This window comes from Pagrus major, chromosome 21 (assembly GCF_040436345.1).
Source record: "Pagrus major chromosome 21, Pma_NU_1.0".
NCBI classification, from domain to species: Eukaryota; Metazoa; Chordata; class Actinopteri; order Spariformes; family Sparidae; genus Pagrus; species Pagrus major.
In genome coordinates, this window is record NC_133235.1 from 12,463,897 (window position 1) to 12,491,442 (window position 27,546).

Genomic DNA, 27,546 nt, shown 5'->3' on the forward strand with positions numbered 1-27,546 from the left:
CCTCTCACTGCCTCTATACATGTAATCATACATTTATTAATTAGCGGCCCATTGGGTGGATGATATGGCATGTTTAGCTGGTGCTACTTCAGGTCAGTGGCAGAGAGGAAATGAGATTTGAGCAGGTCCTGGGTCAACCTTTGGTTTAAAGAAAACTCAACAACACAGCTGGTTTGGTTTTAAAATACATTTATCTTCACATTAGAAAATCACACATGGATGAAATCTGGATCAGCCTTTCACACAGCAAAATCATCACGTGAGACAAAGTCAGGGTTCTTTAATATGTTTTCATATCAATGGTTTAAAGTGAAAAATATATCAGCTGAAATTACAAGGTGTAAAAATTCCTACAATCAGGCAGGACTTTGAATATAGTGTACACACGTGTCAGTACATTCAACCAGACTCTGAAGAGTCTTCAGCTCATACACACTGATGGCTAAAAAGAAAACAAAAAAAAAAATCTTTATAACTTTTCCCAGTAAAGTTATTTAACCTTTGGTTCCCCCTTTTTTAACGGCTTTCCGTTTGCCAGCTCCATGTCCTTTACCTGGAAGAAAGAAAGTTTTGAATTTTTACTCAAAAACCATCAAAATCAAACCAAGCCAGGCAAAAACAAAATCAGGACAGTACATTGCCATTTCTGGAACTCTAGCCAAGTATAAATTATATTAAAGGAGCAACAGTAGCATTCATTTGGAGTCATGTTTGTGTTCACCAGCTCCTGAGGGAAATATCTGCCACTTTAAATGCTAAATACTCGACCCAGCTAACCACTCACTGTGACTGTGTGCCTCTCTGTTCGGCTCTGGGAAAGAAGCATAAAGTGGGTTTATCAGAGCAGATGCCTGCTTCAGCTGAAAACGAGCTTGAGTTGAGGTTGAGAGCAGTGAGATTAGACCGATAAACCAATGCAGAAAAGTTGCGGGCAAAAAAATAAAAATAAAAAATGAGGTGAAAGATTTTACTATTAAAAGTGTTCTGGTTTCTTTTTGTAGTCCATTGTAGTCCAAGTAGTACTGACCAATCCCGTTTAAGCGAGCTTAGGTTGCATTCAAATAAGCAGTGCGTGTGGAAAGCAAAAGAGCGCTTTCACCGAAATTCAATCTCAGAGCCCATCATCTATCGTGTGATAACAATTTAGCTCTTGATTAGCTCGTTTGTTTTTTTCGATAAAACATCTCTCAACTCCGATCTCAAGTTTCTAATGGGACTGTGAGCGATGACCGGCACATGGGAGAGGAAATCTTGGCCTGGATATCTATTATCTGTATATCTGCTGCTTACGCCATGAAGCCCTGAAACACTAGCCATTCCCCCTGGTAGGATTAATTGTTGTCAGATAACAGGAGATGGGTTCTGACACTGATCCATTGTTAATATAAGAAATATTGATTAGTGTGGCTTGAAATTAGATCTTACTCTCTGTCGAGCTCTCCTGAAAAAACCTGCTATTTTAACTCTCTGTTACCTCCTCTCGTGCCTTTCCCTTTGCTGCCTTTTCCACCTTTGTCTTTGCGTCCACCTCGGGCAGCGGCCCTCTGACCGGCAGGCGGACGCCCCGCCAGGCCTCCCTTGGCACCCTGGCGGCCTTTTGCTCCCTTCGGGTTTGCATAAGCGACAGTCACTTTGCTGCCGTCTATCTCACAGTCCTCCATGGCTTTTTTGACAGCTTTGCAGTTTTCTTCACTCTCAAAGTCCACAAAACCATACCTGAGAAAAATGTCATGTAAATTAAGTGAGTGTAAAGCAGAATTTGGGAATAATTTTAAAAAAACAAAAAGATAATTTTATGCTACTCACTTTTTTGAAGCTCCTGTCTCTTTATCTAGGATGACTCTAGCGCTGACTGCCCCTTCAAAAGCACTTTTCAGAGTCTCTGCAGACGTTTTCTCAGCGAGGCCCATCACGACCAGAGTGGTTGGCAGGACTAAAGAGGGAAAAAACAACGGTGGTATCACCATTTTCATGACTTATCATGGCTCAAACAGACTTAACTAACACTTGAGTACTGATGTTCCCAATCCCACACACACCTTTCGCCTTCTCTGACTTCTCCGACTTCTCTTTCGCCTTCTCTGACCTCTCTTTCACCTTCTCTGACTTCTCTTGCATGTCGTAGAATTTTGCTTTGACCTCCCTTTCCAAGAGCTTCATGTTTTGGGTGGACTGTAATGCCTCTTCAGCAGCTGCCACAGTCGCAAACTCCACAAACGCAAATCTGCAGAGGATTACAGAAGTTGCCTCAGAGTATTCAAATACTTTCTGCACTGGGTAAAAGAAAGGCTAGTGTTCATGTACTTACCCTCTTGCTTTGCCTTTGCTTTTAGGTACGGTGATCTGAACGGCTTTCTGAAAGACGCTCTTGAGGTTCTTTTCATTCACATTGAAAGACAAATTGCTTACAAATAATGTGTTATTTGGAGGAGCTGCAGCTGTGAGGAAGAAGAAAGATCTTTCATCAATAAAAGGGACATTCGCTAAGTTCAGATTTAACTGCATGATCAAAAAATATTAAAAAAAACATTTTATTAGCTTTAGTATCAACAGTGATTTACCTTTCGTGGTTTTGTCATCTTTAGCTGTGGCGGCTTGAGGCTTTTTTGCTTCTCCTACAGAGTCCACAATCAAAACCTTGTCTTGCATCTTAAAAACTCGTTTTTTCTGCAGTAGTTTCTTAGCAATGGCTTTGTTTTTTAGCTCCACAAAGGCAATACTGTTGAAAAATGAAGAAATTATTTAAGTACAGATTACAAATATCTGTAATTTCTATTATATTAAATGCACATTTTTTATTTTCTCACCACTGCTTTATTAAATACAATCAATAACGCATGTTCTGCACATCTGTATACAGAGGAAGGTATTTAATACTCTCACCCTTTGGTTGGGCCTTCAGCTCCACCAGGAAACCTCACATTGACGGCTTTGCGGAAGATTTTCATAATGTCTTTTCTTGTTGCGTCGTACGGGACGTTCTTCAAAAACAGACATTTGGCATCTCTGGACGCTGAAAATGGGACAGTCTTCAAGTCAAAGCGGGCAACTTTAAATTAAAATTCATGTGTAATAGAATTATTAAATCCAGTCAGGTTACCTTTTTTGTCCGCAGGTGACACTTTCACTTTCGCCTTTTCCTTTTCCTCATCCTTGATCTTTGCTTTGTCGATCTTCATCGGCTTATCGAGTACCATCACCCCGTTTAACGTCAAAGCTTTGGTCAAGTCCATCTCTGAGGCCAAATCTACATGTGCATGTTTTCTTAAAAAAACAGCATAACATTACTTTTAAGTTAAGTTTTTTTTTTAGTATTTAAATGAGCAGCAATATTCTTTCTAAGTGGATGAGACAAATCACCCCAAATGGACCTGATGATTTAAGTTTATGTTAAGCAGCGTACTCACCTGGACCGGTCTAATCTGATGTCTTGAACCAGGACACTTTGTGTCATGAAGAAATTCGCTAACGAATCCTTGACTTCTTCAAATTTTTTAGTGGTGTTCAGGTTGCCAACAAAAAGACAGAAACCTGCAAAAAAATAAAACGGTTACATGTGAGACCGGCGCGTTACAGCACAAAGCAATTAGCAGTCTGTCTTATTTGAGCTTTTACCATCATTGATGAGCTTAGTCTTCTTCGATGGAGAGGTCTCAACGGTAGAGTCCACCTTCCGTTTCCCTTTTACTGCAACCAACAGATTGGTTAAGATTAAAAGCGGCCATCAGTATGTGTGATTTCTGGTCTCTCATCAGAGTGTTAGATCCTTCACATCTGCCATTAAGAAACTTATATCGTAAATTAACTTTTAAAAATAAGATTCAAGAGATCACAAGTCATCTAGCACTTTTATTAATGTCGTAAATTACAGCAATTTCACTAAGATCAACTGAACACTGCCCGAGATATTATAAAAAAATGTTTATTTCATTTACAGTAAACCAATTTTTGACTCAAATTTTGATACATTCTTTAAGCAAAATTGATCAAAATATTTTGTCTATGTCTAAAGATTATCTACGCAAAGTTAAGGCTTCAACAAGTTATAGATGAGTGTGAGGCTTTTACTTGTTTAACAGGGTTTTTCTTTTGGTAATAATCTGACTGAAGGACTTCAAGGTTTCCAGCAGCTGCATTGTATGAAAGACTCATCTGTGAGTACATTTTGGTAAAACATTTAAGGCCACAGCATATACTGCTGAGTTTAGTCTAAATGTTAAGTTTAAAATTTTAAGTATTTTTGCTATAGCGCCACTAACAGGAGACTCATCCACATTACACATCATTTGGGAAGAGACTGCTGTGAAAAACTCTTTTTAAAGTAAGACAGTAAGAAAGCAAAACAAGACAAAAAGACTCTCGGAGACATTCTTACCTTTTGTCTCCTTAACAATCATCTGTTTATCACGCTCTCCTTCCTCATTCTTCTCCTCCCAGGTTACAGCGACTGCACTTTCTCTTTCTCCAACAGTGATGTCCATCTGACAGTCTAAAGAGGAAGTCATGTCACTGGCACTGCTCAGAATTTCACATTATGACCAATTTTATGTGGTGTCATATTTGCAGTACCTTCAGATTCCTGCGTCTCTGTGTCCTCTGTGGTACTGACTGCATCAGCTGACGAGTTGATCTGAGTGTGTTCACCTTGTAAAAATAGTCATGATTTGATTTAAAGACAGTAAAAAATGTTTTGCATCTTCCATTCAAGTGTACAGCGGTGTTTCAAACTTGAGATAGCTTTCTGGGCTGAGTATCACTTTAAAACCAAACGATGATTTCATTATTTCAACATCCAGATTTAAACAAAGACTAACAACATCTGCGTAATAGAAGTAATCTTCCGTTTCTGAAAAAAATGTGATGCAATAGTAATAATTGATTTGTGTAAACATCTTTACCGCTGTCCGTCATCTGACCACTTGCATCAGCTGTCTTTTCTGAGTCATCCACTGCTCCTTCCCCATTCTTCTCATCCCAGGACACAGTCACATTAGACGCACTTCCTTTTACTTCAATGACTGCGTCCTTCTGAGGATCTAAAGATGCAAATTCGTTACTGGCACAGCTCAGAAATTCATTTCGACATCATGTGTGATGTGGTTGCAGCAGTACCTTGTTCATCTTGTTTCATATCTGTGCCCTCCTCTTTGCTGGCTATCTGTTCACTTGATGGGACAGTCTGTCCATCTGAAACAACAATTAATTAAATGATTTAATGTCACAACATTAAGTCCAAACAGTCATATTAATTGTATACTTTGTCATTTCAAGGAAAAGTCTTACCAGGGTTACTGTTGTCCTCTCCATCTGCAGCTTCCCTGTTGACAACTCTGCTTTGTCTTTTTCTTTGTTTTGTCTCCTGAAATACACACATTTATGACATTTTATCAATCTTGATTAATTTGTCAATTATTTTTAAGATGGACGTCTCATTAACATTATAAAACAAATAAAGCGGTGGAAAATGTCCATAACCACACTAGAGCCCAAAGGTGATGTCATCAAATCACTTGTGTGCAAACCCACAAAATATGAAAAATATACTTAGAGAATAAAAGCAGCAAATTCTTACGTTTTGATTTATTCTACCTTGATAAGTGTCATTAATGTCTATGAAACAGCTCATCGATTAGTCGACCTCTAATCCAGCCCTACTTGAGAGTTAAATGTAATAACATTACTACAATGACAAACTGACGCGTTGTCCAGTTGCAAATTAACCAGTGAAAACAAAGCTTGTAGTTAGAAATGTGACTACCATCAACTGTTAGCTAACAGCTAACGTTAGTTAGTTTTAAGCTAAGTCCAAACACCTGTTAGCTTCAACAATCTACGTTATGCACCTTGAAGCCTTGTAAATACAAATGTAATGTAACGTCATTCTTACTTCTGTCTTTGCCATATTTCTGTTATAATATCACACAATCACAGGCTGGCACACAGAGTCCAAGCCGAGAAATACACGTGTGTCGAGCTAAAAACATCCACATGCGACTGTTCTACAAAACGCACTGCGCATGTGCGTGCTGTACTACGGGTGCCCACGGGGTTTTTTTTTAAAGCTATATGCGATTCAACAAAAGCAACTCTAGTTAAACGTCATCCACATAGACTTGTGACTAGTATCCGGACTGCACTGCTATGAGCAAATTCTGGGTAATTATTGGGTAATAGTGAACACAATCTCGAGGGGTGAAAGCATATGTGGAAGTGTTTTTCGAAGCTAGTAAGCGCTCAAATTGAAATTCCTGACAGCTAGCCAAGTAGCCAATTAGCTTAACTTAACTCTTGAGTTGGTGAACTCCCACTTCAGCTATGCACTGGAGCTCTCCACCATACTCAAGAGTATGGAAACTCACTTTGAATGTAGCTGCTCATTACTTCAACTGAACCTCGTTGTGTTTTTCACATACTGTGTTTTTTTGGTCGGCTTGAGGACTTAACCGTAGCAACGTGTTGACTGTACCAGGTACTGAACTACGAAGAAACCACGGTCCGAAGGTCGAGCTTCAACGTAGCAGCTCACCCGGGGCAGATAAGGTATTATCGGGTCACACCACCCACCCTGGCTGTAAACACGACCAGTATGAGCTGATCATGGAGGACGTGGGACTGATTTGAGGAGCATCGGGATAAGCTTTTCTACAATGGGGACTCAGAGGAACGGTTTCAAGAAGGAAAGTTTCGTTTTGGCGGTGGACGTCGGGACGACTTCAATCAGATGTCACGTCTATGACAAGGAAGCACAAATCCGAGGGTCATGCACCACCGAGGTATTCATCACCTTCTCACTGTGCTTTTGGCTAACTTTACATCACCTACTTTCATCACTTATATGTGAAAAACATACACAAGCATACTAGATTATCCAGAGGCTGATCTTTTATATTTCTTATTCCTGTCACATTTCACCAGGTTGTCCCCTTGTATCCAGAGGTGGGACATGTGGAGATGGACCCAGGGGAAATATGGAAAGGGTTTATCACTGTGGTCATGGGAGCTGTGCAAGGTACAGGTGCATCAGTTCCTCTTGAGGCATCTAGCTACAAGCATATTAAGTGTTGTGGATCGCGGATGTGATTCATTTAATATGTTCATTGTCACACCCTATAAGCCAGAATTTCCAGTTTGGTCTGTTTTACACATACAGCATGCAGAAGGCTAATAAAGCTGTTTTTTCAGACAACTTTTTGGTCTGAAAAAAACCTTGTTGTGAAAATGTGAATAGCTAGCTAGACTGAAGTGACTTTCGTGGCTTTCTAAATAAACGTACGAAGACATTGATTCACCTAGAACTTTTGTTTTTGCCCCTAAAAAACATACAATAATCTCTATGTGTGAGTCCCAGTTTCACAACTCGCCTCCTGTTTCCAACCATAACCCCTTAATTATATGGTTGCAGCGATATACCAGTTTCAAAGTATACCATGGTATGAAAATTGATAGTTATTATACTGTGTTCATTTGCTAATCTACTGTATTTCACATAATGGACATAATATTTTGTGAAATAGTCATTATAATTAAACCCTTCTGTCTCCTTTCCTTTAAGGGTCATTATACATTATAATATTTATAATAATTGTGTGATACTGTGAAACCATAAAACTGTGATATTTTCTGCGATTGTTATCATACTGGAAAATCTCATACCGTTACAACCCTGCTTTAATGTGAACGCCTGTGCTGCTTTGCACACAATATAGATGCAGGAGTGCAAATGCGTCAGATAGAGGCTCTTGGCATCTCAACTCAACGAGCCACCTTCACAACATGGGACAGGTAAAATGAAATCAATTAATCAAATTATAGTACTCTATATCAATTAAAGTCCATATGACTTGAAGGAGAACTTAAAGAGAACCACTGTAGCACACCTGTTTTACCAGGCTTTGTCTAGTTATTTTCTATCTTAGGGTCATTTCACTCCCTGTTGTTCACTTTGACAGGAAAACTGGGGTTCCTTTCCATAACTTCATCAGCTGGCAGGATCAGAGGGCTGCAGAGCTCGTGAAGTCCTGGAACAGATCCTGCACCATGAAAGTGAGTCTTTGTACTCTGCATCTCCACCTTTCATGTTAAGTTGGAAGTTAGGAAAGCTAAAATACTAGAACTTGTTTACTTGAATGTGGCCTTGGTAAAAATGGGATTTGACCGCGGGAAACCATAATGACTCTTCATACAATATGGCTTTGATTGTTTTAACAACCTCAGTCAATCCATGGTGTGATGAAGCTGGTCTACTTCCTGACCAGACAGAAGCGGTCGCTTGCAGCAAGTCTTATCGTCTTCTCCACTCAGCATGTCACCTTTCGCCTCGCCTGGACTCTAAGACACTACCCGCAGGTGTGTGTGTGTGTGTTATCTGCAGTACACAGACTTTATACATAGAAAAGACAGTGTATTAGTACCTGTCTAATAACGATATTATTGGCCAATTTATTTAACCTGTTCAAAAAGTATGACAATTAATGAAATTTATATTACTATTCAATGAAATAATTGAAAATTTCTTCTTAATCAGAAAAACTTGAAATATTGACAAGTTGAACATTTTATATATATATGTGTATATATACATATATATATATATATATACATATATATACATACATATATATATATATATACATATATATACATACATATATATATATATATATATATATATATATATATATATATATATATATATGTATATATATATATATATATATATATATATATATATATATATACACATATATATATATATATGTCATCACAATTTCCTGAAGCTCAGTTTGACGTCTTCAAATTGCTTGTTGTGCCAAAGCGATAGTCCAAATCCCAAAACTCTTCAATCTGTATTCATTATGATGAGAGAGAAAGCAGCAGACCCTCACATTTGAGAAGCTGGAACCAGAGAATGTTCAATTCATAGATTGTAAATATATTTAAATATCTTTTCAGTTATTGTGGGCATTTTCAAAACAAACTTCCTGTCATACCAGTAATCCTGGTACAATGCACAGTGGAGTATAACCTCCCAGGCTGCAGGTTTTAAGGGTTAATAATACAATGGAAAACAAAAGCAATGTGGGAGAGGCTGTATTATTAGCACAGCCCTCACTTCTCCTTTCAGCCTCATCATATTTCTTTCTTTGTTCCAGGTTCGTCAAGCAGCAGCTGAGGGAAACTGCTGCTTTGGAACAATAGACACCTGGCTCCTGTTCAAACTCACAAAAGGTGCGTGTAGCATGTGGAGCTCGTTTGAATGCCCTCTCCCAATGACCACACTTCTCTTTGAAAAGTGTTCAGTAATATATAATTTGTCAAGTGGATTTCATTTCATAGAGTGTCAAACAGGATTTTAAGACCCAGACAGAACGCTTTTTATTCCCAAATCTATTGCATCATAGATTGGCTGAAATTCCTCAGAAATGTTTGTGCTAACTCCTTTGAGAGAGGGGGAGTTGAGAAAAATGAGCAGCAGCTCAAACAGGTTTTTTGCCTTTTGGAGATTTTTTAAATCAATTCTCCACTGTATCTGTTCCTAGGACGAGTCCACGCTACAGACTACTCAAATGCCAGTGCAACAGGAATTTTCGACTCCTATCAGGTGTGGTGTATGTATTGTGTGTATTCGCTGTTTCTGTGGTGTGAGGTTTTGTTTCTTTTTTTGTTGTTTGTTTTTTCATATCACTATCATGTGACTTTATCACAGATGTGCTGGAGTGGGTTTCTCTGCTCGCTGGTCTCTCTGCCCCTCTCCATTTTCCCCAAAGTAGAAAACACAGGGTGAGTCAACCATTTCTTTCAAATTCCAACAAAGGAACAGTTCTGTTTATCCATCTAGATTGTTTTGTTGCCAGGTTTTGAAATTATCTGCCATAGAGATGTCTGCCCTCATGAATATACTGGAACTAGATGACAATCTTTACATTTTCAAAAACCAAACTGAAGTGTCTCTTTACAGAAATCATGACCCATTTACTCACAATAATCCATAGACCTTGTTAAAAGCAGTTTAATGTTGGAACTCTTTTCTTTCAACCGAACTACACCCACCAACGTATCACTATTCAGAAGGAAGCGTGCACCTACTCATGGATGAGAGACTAGACAGTAATCTAGCTAACATTACAGCTGAGCAGGACCCCATTAATAGCCCCTTTTAGTTAGAAAATGTGCCACATTTGCAGCCAGGTAAAGGCTGCAATCTGCCGTCTTGTCTATGTGAAACGGGGGTGTAATATTCCTCCTTTTCAAAAAAGCCGCCACTGGGGTAGGCGTAAACATGTGACGTGACGTGAAGCACGAAGTTGGGCGTGAACAGTGACGAGTGATCTGGTTATTGACGATTCTCTCGGCTGTGATGGTTAGCATCTCCCAGATCTCAACGGCTTTCCAGTTGCTCATCTTGATGTCCGCGGATGAAGTGATGACTGCTGTGATCAGCTGTTTCCTGCTTTTAAAACTCCCGGCTGTGGATCGCACAACAGTGCACATCATCGACACCTCCACCCATGTCACGCAATTGCCGGGACATCAACGACTTGGATTTACATAGCAATGGAGGTGGCAAAAAGTGTACCCTCCTAGGCGTCATATTGGCAGACCAAAACAGACCCCCAATATACCGCGGTCTGTCTAAATTCGCAGACCTAGCCGCAAAAAGGACAGCCAAATTGGCGGGTTGCTGTCCAGTATGAAAACACTCAATGTTAACATCTGGCCCCGTCACAAGCAAGATGCACACTACTTCACGGTGATAAGGTTGAAAGAAAATAGTCCCTCATACCCAGTCTTCAGTGAGCTGCTGTTGTACATTAGGGAACTGAAGAAGAGTGTGTGACGATGCATTGTCTCTGGTTTCACCCACATGACCCACCAGCCATGACTTTGGTTCCACAGACCCGTCCATCTTCGGGGTGCCCATTCCCATCATGTCAGTGGTGAGTGGTCAGGGTGGGTTCACGCACTCTGTTATCTGTGTGACAAGGATCAAAAGCTTTCATTACAACTCTCTGATTCTGTTCATGCCAGCGTGTCCAAGTTGATCACTGCAATTATGTTGTAAAAAGAAAGTTAAGCAGGGTTATTTAGGTAATCAGCGGCAAGGAACACGTGGCTCATCTTCAAGAGTAGAGAGTGTAAAAGTATGATGAGGTATTAAAGCTTTGAGTGACCCAGGGTCTTCCTCTTAGTCAGACTTGGATTGTCCCTTATTGGACACCATTGTTGCACAGATGAGACCAAACCTGTTTAGAGTTTTTGTTTTCACAACATATGAATGTCTTCCTCTGTCCCGCTGCTATAGATGGCGGACCAGCAGGCAGCCATGTTTGGAGAGTGCTGCTTTGACGTTGGTGATGTCAAGATCACCATGGGAACAGGCACCTTCATGAACATCAACACTGGGAGCAAACCACATACGTCCGTAGCAGGTAAAGAAACCTACACACACATTAAGATGATCCTATCCAGATGTGTACGTACGGGCACATTATGAGTATGGGTGTTTGTCTTCTTGTAGGTTTGTATCCTGTGGTGGGCTGGAAGATCGGCTCAGAGGTGGTTTATCTGGCCGAGGGCAACGCTGCAGACACAGGCACTGCCATCAAATGGGCAAAGGAGCTGGGTGAGTGTTGAGAGGTGTAAAATTCATTATTTTTTTGTTATTTGAGGGAATTTTGGCAGATAGTTGACAGGTTTTATAGCAAGGTGATCAGCTGGAATCATTTAAAGTTATCCATGTTTAAAAAATGATCTTCTTTACACTAAATATGTCCCTGAGGTTGTGTGTGAAACCTGTGTGTGTGTGTTGCTGCAGAACTCTTCTCTGACGTCAAAGATACCAGTGCCATGGCATATAGTGTCAGCGACTCAGACGGAGTGTGTTTCGTCCCCTCCTTCAGTGGCCTGCAGGTACAAAGCGCATGTCAGTGTATCTGTGTCGAATCATGTATTTGCTTTTATATACACCGAATCAGCCAAAACATTAAAACCACTGACAGATGAAATAAATAACATTAATCTTCTTGTTACATTGCAATGTTCTGCTGGGAGACCTTGGGTCCTGGTACTCATGTGGACACTTGACACACACAAACCACCCAACACCATTGCAGACCAAGTATACCCCCTCATGAGCTCAAGGCGTTGACCTGGCCTCCGAATTCCCCAGATTCCAATCCAATCAAGTATCCATGGGACATCCAGGAACAAGTCTGATCCATGGAGGCCCCACCGTAGATCCAATGTCAAGTGGCATCCACATGAATCCCAAAGTTTCCCAGCAGAACACAGCATCATAAAAGTAGATGATCAGTGTTATTCACTGTACCTGTTGGTGGTTTTATTGTTGCGGCTGATCGGTGTATTTTGTTCACGTGTATTACAGTTAGATTGTCAACCACTACAGGCATTGATTTACTTTTCTGTTGTTGTTTTTTTGTGTGTGTATGTGTGTTTGTAACATGGTTATGTCTCTTTTTTCTCTGCCCTCCATTGTGAACTGGCTTTTGTAAGTGTGTGTCCTATGATTTTAGTTTATATGCAAAGATATGATGACAGAATCAGTTCTCTAATGGTTTTATAATCAGGAGCTACATATATACATTAACCATGGAAGTATAGCTGCAATCTTCGAGTTTCACTTTAATGCAAATGACATAAGAACCATTTCATAATTTTTTTTATCAGGTCTGTTTATCACATATTGACATGTTGTGTGTTTACTTCAATTATCCAAAGGCTCCTCTGAATGATCCCAAAGCTTGCGCCTCCCTCATGGGCCTCAAACCGTCCACCACTAAGAGTCACCTGGTCCGTGCCATTCTGGAGGCTGTCGCCTTCAGGTGAGTCATCTTAAAGACGTTTAAACTTCTTCACCATTCATTCTTATTCATGCTAACTGATATTGTCTCCTTGTACTTCTCTTCTTATTTGCAGGAACAATCAGCTTTATGAGACAATGCTGAGAGAAACACGCATTCCCATCACAAAGATCAGGTACAGTTTATCTCATCCACTAAGTGAATCAGTGTCTGAGTGTAATCATGTAAGTTTGCTGCATGCGTGAAAAAGACTAAACATACTGCAGACATTTAACTCTCGGCTTTGACTTTCTAGCTCACAGTGCAATATCTGAATGTAGGACTTGGATTTTAGCCAGCAGACTGGGTGTAACAGAGTGGACTCCTGTGTACCCTGCCTCTACTAATGCAGTTCAGGATTTATTGGCAATGCATTATGGGTGTGTGTTTCTCCTATACTGTTACGGTAAAGTGAGTTGCGGTGTAATTGAGTGCTCTTTCCTTCTGTCTCAGGGTGGACGGCGGTGTTTCATCCAATGACTTCGTCATGCAGCTGACTGCAGACCTGTTTGGTAGAAAAGTGGCCAGACCCCAACACCTTGAAATGTCGTGTTTAGGGGCTGCTTTTGTCGCTGGACTCGGAGCCGGTATGCAGACACACACAACATGTACATTATTATAATTATGGTTTGAAACTTTTGTGTTTGTTTTGGAAAACAGGGGTGAGCTGTATGTACTAAAACTTAGATCACAGTAATTCTTTTTGTATGCGTTGATGGTATTATATCACGTTATGAAAAAAATAACAGGAATATACAAGGAAACATACGTATATTAACCCATTAAGACCAGATTCAACGTTTGCGTGTTTCTCCCTTTAGAGCCTGATGCGATGTGAGTGTGTTTTGGATGATGTCACTTTAAAGACATTGATTTGTTAATGAACATTAGAGCAAATCCATCAATTCCAATTAAAGCCTAACTATTTAGCTCTTATTTCAAGTTTCTATCTGCTCCAGAGGCTGAGAAATAAAGATTGTAGAGAATGCTGACAAATCTGTCAAGTTTTTCAGAAAACCATTAGGTTTGAGGGGGTGTTGTCTAAGAATGCTGTCAGGTCTATAGGTCTTCATGTGTTAAGAAACAAAAAAAGATTTAAAAACAAAACGTGTGTTTATTGGCTTCAAATAGCAATAAAAATTAGGTATCATTCCCTCAATCAATCATCTCAAAAGCATTTATTCGTAGAAAACCCAAAGTACTGTATATTTCTGGAAGTACAATAGTCATCATAGTGTATCACAGGGCTTGTCTATCAAGTAGATTTACATATAGTGGCAACAAACACACATGCTGGCGAGGTTCACGGAGCAGCAGGAGCTTTCATGTAACATTAACAACAGAGCCAGCTGAGCTTATTTTGCAGTATAAAGATACACAAAGAACAACGGGAGAAACGGTTTCCCACAGCTCCTACATCAGCTGTAAACAAGGCTTTATGTTCACACAGTTTCTCTTGATTGTTCCTTAATACTAAATACTCGACTTTGCTCCAGTGTGCTACAATAGACGGAAAATGACAAAACCTACAGGTTCCAATTTTGTTAGTTTTCCAGTTGTTGTGGCGACATTTCCATAGATGTGGAAGTTTTTGTTTGTTCTTGGAGACATCAACAGAGAGGTCGCAGTGTTTTGTTTGTACCTTCCTCATGTTTGTGTCACCAAAGTCGGATTTGGCTGAAAAAAAACAGTAGTAACTGGATATAACTTTAGTTCTACGAGTACAAGTTTAGCCCTGTGACTGCTTGTTATCACAGCCACTGTAAAGCACACTATTTTTATATGCTGTGATATAATGATAGTATTGCGAAATCCATGTTGTAGCACAACATGACACCAGTGACGGTGATAAAAACGGTATAGTGCCCACGCCTGTTGATAAGTGAGTTCATACCAATACTATATTTTTGGGGCAGGAGGGATAATAAAATCAGAGCTGAAGCTTTGTTTCTTAAAGTGACTGCTCAGCTCAAACGTTGCAATGTGGAGATGAAATGAAAAGCAGCTGTGTTGAGCAGTTAGACACTTCAACGTTACTCTTCACTTTCACTGTGGCTCTTTGTTTTTCTCTAAAAATATTACAACACTCAGTCGTGACATTGAGTTGCATTTGAAAAGGTTCTGATCAAAAGTCCTATTTTTATTCTTGGTACTGGCAGAAGAAGCAAAATGAAATGCTTGCTCTTTCTTATGTAACCAGTTTTCCATGTAATTATTCACATTATGTAATTAGATTATTATACATTAGTCAGTGCTTAATTAAATCAAACACTGGAGATGGATTTGTCTGTGTTATTTTATAACAGGCCAAAAGCAGGTGGTGCTGATGGCTGAATAATTATGTGAAACATTAGTTCTTAATGTTCTTCCAGTGTCTGATAGTGTTGGGGCGATACACCACTTGCAGCCATTGTTTAGCGGTGTATTTGAGCACATAAGCCCTACTCGTACTGGAGCAGTATTACCAGGAGACCTCATGTGATTTAGACACTACCCCCCACGTCTGTGTGTTGTGCGATGCATTCTCACAGGATAAGCAAAGTCTTGTTTTGTTTAACTTGTATTTACTGACATGATCTCCGGATATAATTAGGTCAAGGCTCTGTGTAACATCAACATTTCAGACATGCAGCATCTGTTCTTCAGCAGCCCATTACTAATATAGTTTAGAGTTGTTTTGCCAACTTTCTTCGTGTGTTACATGCATAAATACACGTGCAGCTAATTTAACTCAAGTAACGGATGCTTTGTGTCGGTACTTGAATATGGCAACCTTTTGTTGCTCCTAACCTTCTCTGTCATCACTCATTTTAAACACAGATCTCACATCACAGCTGTTGACTAATGTTCAACAAATCATGAGCAGATGTTAAAAAGAAATATATATGACCTCAAATCACAGAGATACCGATATTCGCGTAAATACTATTATCACTTGACTTCTGTGTTTGGTGAAATGAGGTCAGTTATTTGCAGTGGAATTTTTACTTTACAAATTACATGGCAGATTCGCATCATATTAAGATCACAGACGACCTCTGCAATTATTACAAATACCCATGTCCCGTGCATATAGGGCTTTAGTCTGCATTTATAGGACTTCCTGTATTGTACATGGGCCACTTTTAAAGGGTTCTCCCTGTCGCTACAGGTTTCTGGAGGACCAGAGAAGAGCTGAAGAAGCTGCAGAGCACTGACAAGGTGTTCCTGCCCCGAGGAGCACTCAAGGAAGGAGCATGTAGCCCAAATAGGGAATACACCCCTGTACTCCAGAGCTGGGAGAGAGCTCTCCGACGCTCCATGAATTGGTACAAGCCTTGACACTGGATGCACTCACAGGAAGATGGAGAGTTTTGAGTACATGTGAAAGCAGACAGTTCTGTTTTAAACAAAATAACTGTTTTAAGACGTAGTAACCATGAGCTATGTCTGTTGGTAAAGGTCCAGTACAGGTACTGAATGGCACGAAGCGCCGTCAGCTGCCTTCACCACCTGCACATCCTTGAATTGTTATCCACACACAGAAGCTACTACACTTTTTATTTGATTCCTTCACATACGTCTTATAAGGTTGATCCTGTATTCATTCCAGATCTCAAGCCACCGGTGCCTCATCATATGACAGGGTTTTATCCAGCTGCCATAATATTTGTACATTTTCCCACATGGGGGCGCTAATGACTGCCTTTACAGCTTTGCAATTTATGAACTCGCCATAGCAACCACATGCCACATGCTAATAAGGAGCCAAAAAAAAGGACCTAGCACTGACTCTCCTGTTCATGACACCTCCATATTTAAAGAGCTCTTTTTCAAATACTGTCAGACATTCAACTAACACGGTTTGGTATTTGCCTTCTCCTTTTTAATGTAGCTGTTTCTTCTTGATCTAACAGTACTTTAACTTGCCAGCTCCCCCTGAGAAAACATCCAGTCACACATGTCTGTAGCAACTTCATTCATTCATTCACTTTAAACAGCACATATCTTCAAAATAAATACAATTATCAAGTGTGATGATTTCATTGTTTAAATGTAACTGGAACAAAAACTGATGTTATATGTTTTGCTATGTACAAGGGAATCCTACTGGATCTTAGTATTTCAGAAATATTGATCTGCTTCTTTGCTGTAAGTAACACACATCTCCATATTTTGTTGATGTTGACTGTGAGAGGGATTTTTATGGGTATATGTGGCAGATTATAATAGCTGTCATACATTTTATGACCGCTCACAGAAATCTCAAACACAGATTATCACCTCCATGCTCTGCAGGAACAAGTTGATCAGGGATATAAATATGAACTGAACTGACCTTAAACAGAAATAGGAAACCGAATTATGTTTTGATTGTCAGTCCATGTTATTTCAGTTATTAGCTTATGTTCATTGTTGACAGCCACGATGATGTCAGATGATAATGTTTTGACTCAAGTCATTTACTTGACCTGATGAACTCTGATGACAATTTTACTTCACATTGTGATTTTTAAAAAATGCTCACAAATTACCATGAAAATGTAAACTGTGAATCTCTGTGCTACTTGGGTATTGTTAAATATTTTTTGCCTCTCCTAATTCTGTAATATTTTTCTACATATACTAAGAGATTAGTTATGCAAAGTGACACTGTGCGTAATGCAGAAATTAACACCTCAGCTCGAAATGACATTTCATTTCTAACACTTCATTCAGTTCTTGAATGGCAAATGTCCTCCCAGGCTGCTGGGAAATAACAAATAAAACATTTGTGTGATCGTACATTTTGGTTCTAAATTGCATTAAATCTACCAAGTATTAGATGTAAAAGACATTAAAGACATTAATGAAGAGCAGTTGTCGGTGGTGATTTCAGCTTCTCGTGTGTACAGTAGTTGTCACTGACGTGGAGAGTGAACAGATGCTTCCTGAAGGATTTTGTTTAACCTCCACATGGACTCGAGGGAAATGCCGTTGTCTTGTCCCTGGGGAATTATCACACACACACAGTCTGTTAGATGAGTGCAGGGATTGCTTCCCATTGATGTGATCAACCTCTCTGTGAGGGTTGCTATGGCAGCTCGCGGATGGAGTGACTGAGAACAAATGGGGTGTGTTTTCCTGCTCATGGTGCTGGTATGGTGAAGGGGGCGCTAATTGAGTGCACAGAAAAGGGGGTTTCCTAAACAATGGGAGGATTGTGTGCTTGTCCCCTCAGAGGATGAGCAGAAATAGTGAGTTATGTGTACATTGAACAGACCCATACAGTGTAGATTTTCCTTTACTCTCGCTGTCAATCTCAGCTTTTCCCCTCAAACATGGGCAGTTTGTTTTTGTTTTTTTACCAGTGGGCTTGGCTTGCAGCGGGATGCCTTCACAGAGGAAAAATGTGCTAGAGTGAGTGAGACAGACAGGACTAGCCCATGAATCAGCTCTGCCGGCTCTCGCACTAATCATGAAAGTGGGGTGCGTGTGTGTGTGTGTGTGCGCGTTTGGTATCGCATTGTGTGAGTTGTGGTGGACCCTGCCTTGCAACAAATTCAATCTGACAGCAGGAACTGGATGCAATGCGACCACTACTCCAGTCCCCCTCCCCCATACGAGCTGAACCCTGCATCAGGGGTCATTATGTAACTCCCTCTTTTCTTTTCTCTGTGACACACTGGGATTGTTCGCTGGAGTGTCAAGAGGGTTGGAAGTTAAGCTTTTGTCCTTTTTTTTCTTGTATTTTCCTGTAAGTGTCTGAGCCTCTGAGCACATAACTCCTTCTCTCTCAGTTCAGCTCACTTATTGGCACGACTTGCATGTGCACAGACCGACAAAGCACAGGCTCCAATATGGAGGAAATGAAATGATTCGCTGGTGGTGCGAATGTAAAACAAGCAGCATCCTTGCCTCACTTCCCAGGAAAAGTGTTGCTCTCTGTTAACTTTGACACATCTGTTTACAATCATGCACTCTGTGTACTCTCTCTCTCTCACTTCCTCTCTCTCTCTCTCTGACACACACGCACACACACACATTCTAGTTTCAGTAGTGCTCAATTGCCATAGCAACAAGGATTGGCAAATGCTCCAAATATGTGTGCTTTACCAGTCAGTCACAAATCACATCCTGATGGACTTGAGACATGCTGCTCACTCACATGTGTGTACTTATACATGTATAGGTCCGAGTGTGTGTGTGTGTGTGTGTGTGTGTGTGTGTGTGTGTGTGTGTGTGTGTGTGTGTGTGTACTGAAGCTTTTCTGGAGAGTGATTAGCAGAGAAATCCACTCCAGCCTGTGTGATTGGTTATTGGTTTGGTGACTCAACACAATGCGACCTGCGCGCAGAGGAGCTGTGGTGAACTCATCAGGATGATGTGTAACATCTGATGCCACAGAAGGCCAAAATAAATTAGTAATGATATAATGTTTTAGTAAACCTAAAATCCTTCGATTTCACACTGAAAGTCGCACATTTCTCACCTCTTCCCCCCTGCCTGTTCGACAGCTAATATAAAATGGAGACCCCAGCCGGCTCCCATGTGGCCATTAGAATATAATCGATGATGAGGAAGATAGTGTGCGCTCTATTTATAATTTGTGCGCGTAACGGCGCGTCTCCGTGCGTCTCTCCGTCATTCGCCAATGTACATCCATCTGGTCGCACTGCATCAGCTGCCACGGCGGGGCTCGTGTGGACGTCACTGATTCTCTCTCTCTCTCTCCTTTCCTCACCTTCCTCCTCTCGCTTTTTTTTTGTTCCACCGCCAGAGCATCTCCCTCCCTTCCTCTTTCTCTTTCTCTCTCTCTCTCTCTCTCTCTCTCTCTACACCGCCCACTCCACTCACCGCCGCCTCGCCGGCTTCTTCTTCGCCTCACCACATCGCCCGCTGCCCCTTTTTCTGCATTTTTTTAGGAGGAACCAAGCGCACATTTTTAGAGCAACAACAACAACAAACACACACAAAAAAACAAAAAAAAAAGGAAAAGACATCACCATGGCGAGCACCGAGGACAAACCTGCCAACAAGGAGAACACGTCCAGCTGGAAGGACTCCATCTACAACTCGAGGACCGGGGAGGTGCTGGGTCGCACGGCCTGCAGCTGGGGTAAGGATCCCCCCGTTACACAGCAGTCAATTAGTAGATGCGCGGTGACATTCACGGGGCTCAGAGCTCGTCTAGCGTCCTCCTCTCCACACTGGTAGAGCATTAATAGATGCGTGCCTCTCGAGCGTAAAGCCTGCTATGTGTTTCTGTGCATGGATGGATGAAAAAATGACTGTCTTTTAGATGTTGGATGAGCGGAGGAGCCGTCATAGGCCTACATGAAGGTGTAGAGGAGAAGCCTCTACCAAGAGGCTCAGTGATGCTATCAGAGGTGTGCACCCCCTTGCTGCATAGGCACCAATAACCAACCACAACAGCAGCTTTTTTTAATTCATATTTATCACCTGCATGAGGGGGAACACTGAGGGAATCACAGCTGATCATTACCTAACCACATCTGCACACAGCATCCCCTCATCTGATCAGGCTTCTATACATTTTATGTAATGATCCCCCGGTTATTTCCAGGGTGAGGTAGTAACACAGCACCCTCCCTCCAGCAGCCAGCTCCCATAGGCTAGCGCGGGCTGTCAGGCTCGCCTGGGCCCCTGTGCTGCTGTGCAGTGGGATGCTCCATTGCAGTTGCATGGCCGCCCACATTAGCATGCCTGTCAAGGTCAAATGGGATTCCCTCTCTCCTCTTTCTCTCTCTTTCACGCACTAGCCAGGTGCATTGTGGGATACTGTTGGAGAGGAATGAGAGGAAGGGGGGATGTTCAGCAGGAAGCTGAGGGGTCCATCCCTTTTTTTCCTTTTTTTTGTCAACTTAGAGGGCATCCGTGCTGTGCAGGCTGGATGGTGGTGAACCATTTTGAGTCAGATGTTTCCATAACTGGGCCTCCTTTTTTTTTTCTCCCCCCTCCTGTTTTGGATAAATGAGGCTTCAGATGCTTATGAGCCTCATCCCTAAATCTGGTTTGAAGCCGAGGGGCCTCCAGTGAAATAATGGCCTCAGATTTGTTAGCAGCTAGTAGCATTTTTCCCCATGATCCAAAATGGTTTCTCTCTAAGGGGATCGTGGGAAATCAGAAGGCATTTGTCCGAGCTCGTGTGGTGAAAGCTCGTAGTTAATTATACATGACTTCCCTTTCTGTGTCTTTCCCTCATTATGTGGACTCTCTTTCTATTTCTGTTTTTTCCTCGAATTATCCTCCAGCCCTCATCCTGCTGTTCTACCTGGTTTTCTACTGCTTCCTGGCTGGTATGTTCGCCCTGACCATGTGGGTGCTGCTGCTCACTCTGGATGACTATGTGCCGAAGTACCGAGACCGTGTCCCCTTCCCAGGTCAGTGTCTCTCTGCACACACACAGTACCATACATACACCAGGGGAGTGAACAGGAAGCTGTGACTGGAAGCGTTTCTCTTTGACCACATTCATTATTCATACTCGCACCAATCAGACGCAGTCACAATAATGTTCTACATTACAGCTGCTTTTTGCATCGATCTATTTTGAAGTCTCTTCCTGGATGATGTCAGCAGAGCAGCTTGTTTGGAGGATGTTTTCTGTCCGGCTGTAACTCGAGACAAACCCTCGATGTGTGCTGTGCATTAGCCTTGTCAGGATCGTTTACAGCTTGTTTACTTTGCTCTCTGTCTTGGTTGCAGGGTTGGTGATTCGTCCAAACTCCCTGGACATCGAGTTCAACAAATCTGACCACCTAAAGTATGCCACGTATGTCAAGCACCTGGAGTCCTTCCTGCAAAGTAAGTGCACCTCTCCCTGATGGAAAGCGACTATTAAAGATTCCGCTCTCCTTCTCCTGGATCTTTCTCCAATGATTCATTCCATTTATCCGATTGTGTCTCCGTCTCTTAGGATATAATGATTCAACGCAGCAGATGAACGTGGACTGCTCTCCCGGAGAGTATTATCTCCAGGACAACACCGAGGTCATGACAAAGAGAGCTTGCCCCTTCAAGAGGAGCGCTCTGAGTCTGTGCTCCGGCCTCTCTGACACCAGCTTTGGCTACTCTGAGGGAAAACCCTGCGTGCTGCTGAAAATGAACAGGGTAACACCCACTTTCACAGAGCGATTCAGGGTTAAAAATCCCTTCTCATCTCTTTGTCTTTCAACCTTTTCTTCCTTCCCAGACAGCTCCTAATCTTCATTCGTTTAGCCGCTTGCTGACAGCTCCCAAAATAAGTGATTAATGTCTAACTTCATGCAGCAGCCTCTCTGCACAGTCTCAACCTCTCCTGTTTCCCTCACCTCATAGATCATCGGCCTGAAGCCTCGTGGAGATCCCTACATCAACTGCACAGTAAAAGTAAACACATTTCTCCACACTCTACCGTACATGTGCCACTTGTTTGTATGTGTATGTTTTTCTGTTTTCATTTCTTTCATAAAAATGACCATAACAGTCTCAATATTTTCTTTCTGTTGATCTTGCTTTCATTTCTTCCTCCTTTTTTGTTTCCTTTCTGTCCGATTTCTTTCTGCATGCTGTCACTGACGGCTTTAGGGTAAGATAATATGTAAATTATGAGGATAAGGCCAGTAGGAGTGTTAATGCATTTTGATTATGTAACAGGTCATTATGCAGGTGCCTCTGAACTCATCTTGCAGTGCCATGCTCAAGTCATTTTAATATAATCGGCGCTATTTTCAGCCACAAATGTACTTCTTGGCAGATTAAAGCAGACACATCATGTTCTCTACCTCATTTAAATCTCTCACCAACTACACAGGATCATTAATTTTCCTTTTTTTCACGTCCCGTCTTATGTGGTCTTTGAAAAAAAGTCTCATTTGCTATTAATCTAACATGCTAAAATGCATTTCATGTCAGACTTACATCCACTAACACATGTTCTTCCCTGCAGAAAGAATCCCCAATCCAAATGCAATATTTCCCCATTGAGGGGCGTATTGATAAGATGTATTTCCCCTACTACGGCAAGAGAGCCCATGTAAGTATTCATCCCCTGTCAGATCGTGTCCTCTAACGTCCTCCCAGGGATGTGTTATTGACAGGCGACTGTCTCCTTCCCGATGCAGGAGGATTACGTGCAGCCCCTGGTGGCTGTGAAGCTGCTGCTCACCAAGGAGGACTACAACAAGGAGCTGGCGGTGGAGTGCAGGGTAGAGGGCAGCGACCTGCGCAACGACGACGAAAGGGACAAGTTCCTGGGCCGCGTCACCTTCAGGATCAAGGTGGTCGAGTAAAGGGAGAAACCGGCCAGTAAAAGGAAAAACCCAATGCAGAGGCTGCCAACGTTTGCTAAGGATTTATGTTTAAAAATTAAAAACAAAAAAAGGAAGGAAGTGTCAAATATGTCACAAATATGACATATTTGGGGGGATGTGGCCAAACAGTTTTGATGCAGGATTCCAGCGGGAGAGCCAGATAGATATTGAATGTTGCTTTGATGACATTTCTGACCCTTCTTTCCTTCATGATTCCTTGCTGACCTCCTCAAACGTCCCCAGAACATGACACCAGGCTCTGCTCCCCCTCCTCCTCATCCATCCATCCCTTCTGTCACCCGTTGCACTGCCCATTCCTCACTCAGTTTATGATTATTTCTATTTTTTAGCTTCGATGTGATTAGATAACTTATAGCCATTTGCAACCAAGCCATTCGGAGCTGTTGTGTAAGTGCTGATACAAGTTTTTTTTATTTTGTTTTATTTTAAAACTGTTTTTTAGATCTTCCTGCTGTCGGGAAGAGAGTGGTGTTTTCATCTCTTCGAGCTGTATGAACGACTGTCTGGTGTCGAGAGGATTTTTATCTTGCTGTATAGTACAACTGAGAAAGTAGAACATTTCCAACTCATCTCCAGAGTATTCACATCATCACATCACAAAGACTTCATAGGAACGTACCTTGATAATCAAGTATAGCCACTGTATCCCTGTATATGAAATGCCAATTACAAAGTCCCTTTCTACATATAAATACATTGTGATCCTGAACCATATTTAGGGAATTATAGATAGATCTATGTGTTGTGGTCCGCGTAGCCACAACCCAGTCTTGTGCCGTCTGCCCGTCTGTCTGTCTGTCTGCATGTGCGTCTGTCTGTATGTCTGCCCGTCTTCCTGTTTACTCACCTCTCCACTGCAATAGCCGACATTGTGGGTAAGCCCTCCAGGACTGTAGAGAAGTTGTCTCGCTCCACCTCGCAAGGGTGCTGCGTATCGATGGTGGCCGAGGCGACACACACACACACACACACACACACATATATATATAGAAGGTACAGTTTAAAAACTGCTTTTAAGGCGTAGAGGCACTGGGAAAGCGTTGCAAAAATAAAAAAGTTCACTGTAACTATGTACTGTATATCTTAACGTGATCTGTATATCTATCTGGGTCTCAAAGATTGTTTGTTAGTTTTCTCTCTTCTTCAGCCTGTCGATCTGATTGTCTGCCAATCTATTACTCTTCAATGTATATATATACACTATCTACCATATTTACTTAATTCACACTGTATTTTTGTCACAAAACACAATGTCTGTGCACTGTAAAGAAATAATTTAAGCAAAGATTTACAGGAAATTATCTTATTCAAAGCTATGTTTACACAGTCTTAAAAGGAACCCGCATTTGAAAGAACAACTTGTAACATCTCTTCAGGGTGCCTTAAGACCTGATGAAATAAATTGTGGAATAAAAGTGATTTTGAAGAAAAAAAAAAAAGAGATTTTCTCCCGCCTGATTTCTTCGTTTGAGCCGCAGATTTCTGTCAGTGGTGGGAGTAATACAATAGCAAGTACTGGATGTATTATGCAGAAATAACTGCCTCTGTGACTGACATATTTTTATGTGTGACATTACTGACTGATGACTGATGTAAGCAGCATTTTACTGTTGTAGCTGGTTGAGGTAGAGTTAGTTTTAACTACTTCATATACAGTTCAGGGCTGCAACTAAAGATTATTTTCATTAATCGATTAGGTGTTTGGTCTATAAAATATCCGAAAGTGGTGAAAAATGTTGATCAGTGTTTCCTGAAGCCCAACATGATGTCTGTAATTGGCTTGTTTTGTCCACAGCCCAGAGATATTCAGTTTACTGTCACAGAGGAGTAAAGAAACCAAAATGTTTTCACATTTAAGAAGTTGGAATTACAGAATTTTTTATTAAAAATTACTCAAACTGATCAATCAATTATCAAAATAGTAATTTAATAGGTGACAACTGATCCCCCCTAATGCAGTTAGATCATTTAGCCCTGTGTTTCCCAACCTGGTGGTGAGGCTCCCTCTAAAGGGCCATCAAATAAATCTGAGGGGTCAAGTTCTGATGCACCGATGTGCCCTCATTTTTTGGTCTTTTCTTCAATATTTGCTTTGTTGTGAAATATTGTACACTTTTACCTATTTAACCTCGAATAGTTATTTGAATGAAGCCAGCTGAGAAGCTCAGAGGGGAAATCAATCTTTGATGGAACCACTAAAAACCTATAGACATCTGAAATGTGACATTGGGCCCCAACCAGATGCTGCTTTCTGTCACAAGCCAAAAAGGTTGGAAAGTACTGATCTGATCTTTAGAGGGGCTCCATATGGAAAGTATGATTGTATGTCTTCATTTGTAAAGTAACTTGTAACTACAGCTGTCAGATAAATATAGTGGAGTAGAAGTTCAACGTACCACCTAATACTTAGTATACAAATCCTTCAAAGTTCTGTTAGTATTTGAGTAGTTGTACTAAGTTACTGTCCACTGCTGCTTTTGGTTTTTAGCCTGGTTTCGCAGTTTATCTCTGTTTTTGAGAAAAGACAGCGTTATAGATGTCAAATTAAATGATATGAAACACTAAAATTTGAATGTAGAATTGTTTTCATGCTTTATAATGTGACAGTCTAAACGGAGAGAAGGCAGGTTGAATGAGATTGGTGAGAATGTCATGTGTTGGCATTCAATCATATTCTCACCATCATTGTAGCAAGAACCTGCATCCACACGAGGGAGCCAGAAACAAGGCGGGCAGAGCTGAGAGTGAGTGTGTGGCTCCAACATGGAGCTGCCAGAGGGACATTTGCAGGGATACTGTGGACGTGAATGAAGAATTTTACATCTCTTTTTTCCTGACTACACAAACTCATGTCCACAAATTTTTACTTGAGTCAAAGTAAGAAAAAAGTATTAGCATCAAAATATACTTTACGTATCAAAAGTAAAAGTACTCATTATGCAGAATAGCACATTTTAGAATAATGTCTATTATATTATTGGATTATAATTATTGGTGTATTGATTTGTTCAGCACTCTAATGTTTACGCTGTTAAAGATAGTTTACATATCATATAGTTTGTCTGCTGCTCGGGGACAAATAAAGTTTTATCTTTAACTATACATGATTTATTGCTAAAATGACTAAATCTGCAAAGTAACTAGTAACTAAAGTTGTCAAATAAATGTAGTGGAGGAGTAAAAGTAAAGTACAAGTACTGCAAAATTGTACTTAGTTACTTTCAGCCACTGGCTTTATGTCTTATTAATGTGATGTTTTCTCAAACTCACTACAGCCTCACCACTGAGTGAATGGTTGTACCTGTAACTGCGCCCACAGAGACCGCCTCGGCTGTAGAAGTCAGAACACATCAGTCAGTGAAAAAGAAGTCTGATCACACCTGTCTGCTCAAATTTCACACCACCTCAACCATCCAGTTCCCACAGTGCCCCTCAGCGGCAGCAGCTCTGTCCTTCACTGTCAGCAGCAGTGTGTACCCAGGTCCTGCTATGTGAGATAATCTCTCAGGATTTAGCTGCAGCATGAATCCAGCTAAGAGTCTCCTTAACTCTTACCATCCTTGAGAACGCTTAGAACGCTGTATACAAGCGCTGTTGGAGACTAAAGAAAATAGCAAATGGATATTTTTACCTGTCTGTTTCTTGGACTTGTGGCCAAAGAAAATAAACTGGGAAATTTTGTAAATGTTGGAACGACTTAGAGCTGAATGTCTGAGCTGGAAATATCTCTCATAAATGATAATACTTGTGTTTTATCTGTTTAAAAGATTTCTTTAAAAACAAAAAAGTCTTTTAATCAAAATCGAATCAAACACGATGAAAAATCAGCAATGTAGCTGTTGTTTTCTGCCAAGACCGTCCTTTGACAGTAACATTGAGATGCCTCAGAACCTGAGGGGATTTGAAGCTGATTTAAGCAAAGAAGGCGCAAGGATAACACTGGTTATCGCCTTATGAGCTAAGAGTTGAACTTGCCAATTTGCGGTGGCCTGGAGCACAGCCTGGCTGTAGTCAGCATCCTGAAGGGGATTAATGCAGCTGATATTTTTAGGTTTTACTCCAGAGTCCTCAGCAGCACTTTCTCTGTGGTTATATATAGCCAAGAGAACATACGTAACATGGCACAATGTGAGGCGTTCTCTGACGCTGGTGGTAGCTGTGTTCTTAAAGGCTGCATCTAATCCACTGAGACAAACACATGAATATTCATCATCACAGAACAGACACACATTTTAAAAGACATATATTTTAATTTACTCAAATGATTCAAGAGTCAATGAAGTTTCTGCTTTACATCTGACATCTCTAATGTAGCAATTCCTCTCATGTTATATTTACAAGTACATGTATCATATATATTTATATCATATTAACATTAACCATAAAAACTC

General features: G+C 41.0%; 3 protein-coding genes across 4 annotated transcripts; 2 read left to right on the top strand and 1 right to left on the bottom strand.

The window, feature by feature from the left end:
* Positions 1-172: 172 nt before the first annotated feature.
* LOC141016295 (nucleolin-like) lies at positions 173-6,023 on the bottom strand. The gene is made up of 16 exons (XM_073490575.1): positions 5,888-6,023; positions 5,284-5,359; positions 5,113-5,187; positions 4,899-5,036; positions 4,570-4,644; positions 4,376-4,489; positions 3,616-3,687; positions 3,408-3,531; positions 3,101-3,264; positions 2,884-3,013; positions 2,562-2,719; positions 2,309-2,438; positions 2,040-2,224; positions 1,807-1,933; positions 1,475-1,716; positions 173-553 (listed from the first exon to the last, which is right to left on the bottom strand). Exons 1-16 carry the CDS (start codon positions 5,900-5,902, stop codon positions 495-497), a joined length of 1,884 nt encoding a protein of 627 aa, XP_073346676.1. The 5' UTR covers positions 5,903-6,023; the 3' UTR covers positions 173-494.
* Positions 6,024-6,104: 81 nt separating this feature from the next.
* gk5 (glycerol kinase 5) lies at positions 6,105-17,695 on the top strand. Of its 2 annotated transcripts, XM_073490577.1 has the most exons (17): positions 6,105-6,156; positions 6,470-6,773; positions 6,916-7,009; positions 7,707-7,782; positions 7,950-8,043; positions 8,215-8,346; positions 9,153-9,228; positions 9,540-9,601; positions 9,707-9,780; positions 10,877-10,937; positions 11,303-11,429; positions 11,519-11,623; positions 11,816-11,910; positions 12,739-12,842; positions 12,937-12,996; positions 13,314-13,447; positions 16,012-17,695. In XM_073490577.1, exons 2-17 carry the CDS (start codon positions 6,648-6,650, stop codon positions 16,179-16,181), a joined length of 1,590 nt encoding a protein of 529 aa, XP_073346678.1. In that variant the 5' UTR covers positions 6,105-6,156; positions 6,470-6,647; the 3' UTR covers positions 16,182-17,695. The 2 variants fall into 2 exon arrangements, with proteins under 2 accessions (XP_073346678.1, XP_073346677.1); XM_073490576.1 differs by having other exon boundaries at positions 6,116-6,773.
* A 1,696-nt stretch (positions 17,696-19,391) lies between these two features.
* atp1b3a (ATPase Na+/K+ transporting subunit beta 3a) lies at positions 19,392-24,501 on the top strand. The gene is made up of 7 exons (XM_073490579.1): positions 19,392-19,938; positions 21,095-21,223; positions 21,549-21,647; positions 21,760-21,953; positions 22,161-22,211; positions 22,771-22,857; positions 22,946-24,501. Exons 1-7 carry the CDS (start codon positions 19,392-19,394, stop codon positions 23,111-23,113), a joined length of 1,275 nt encoding a protein of 424 aa, XP_073346680.1. The 3' UTR covers positions 23,114-24,501.
* Positions 24,502-27,546: the final 3,045 nt, after the last annotated feature.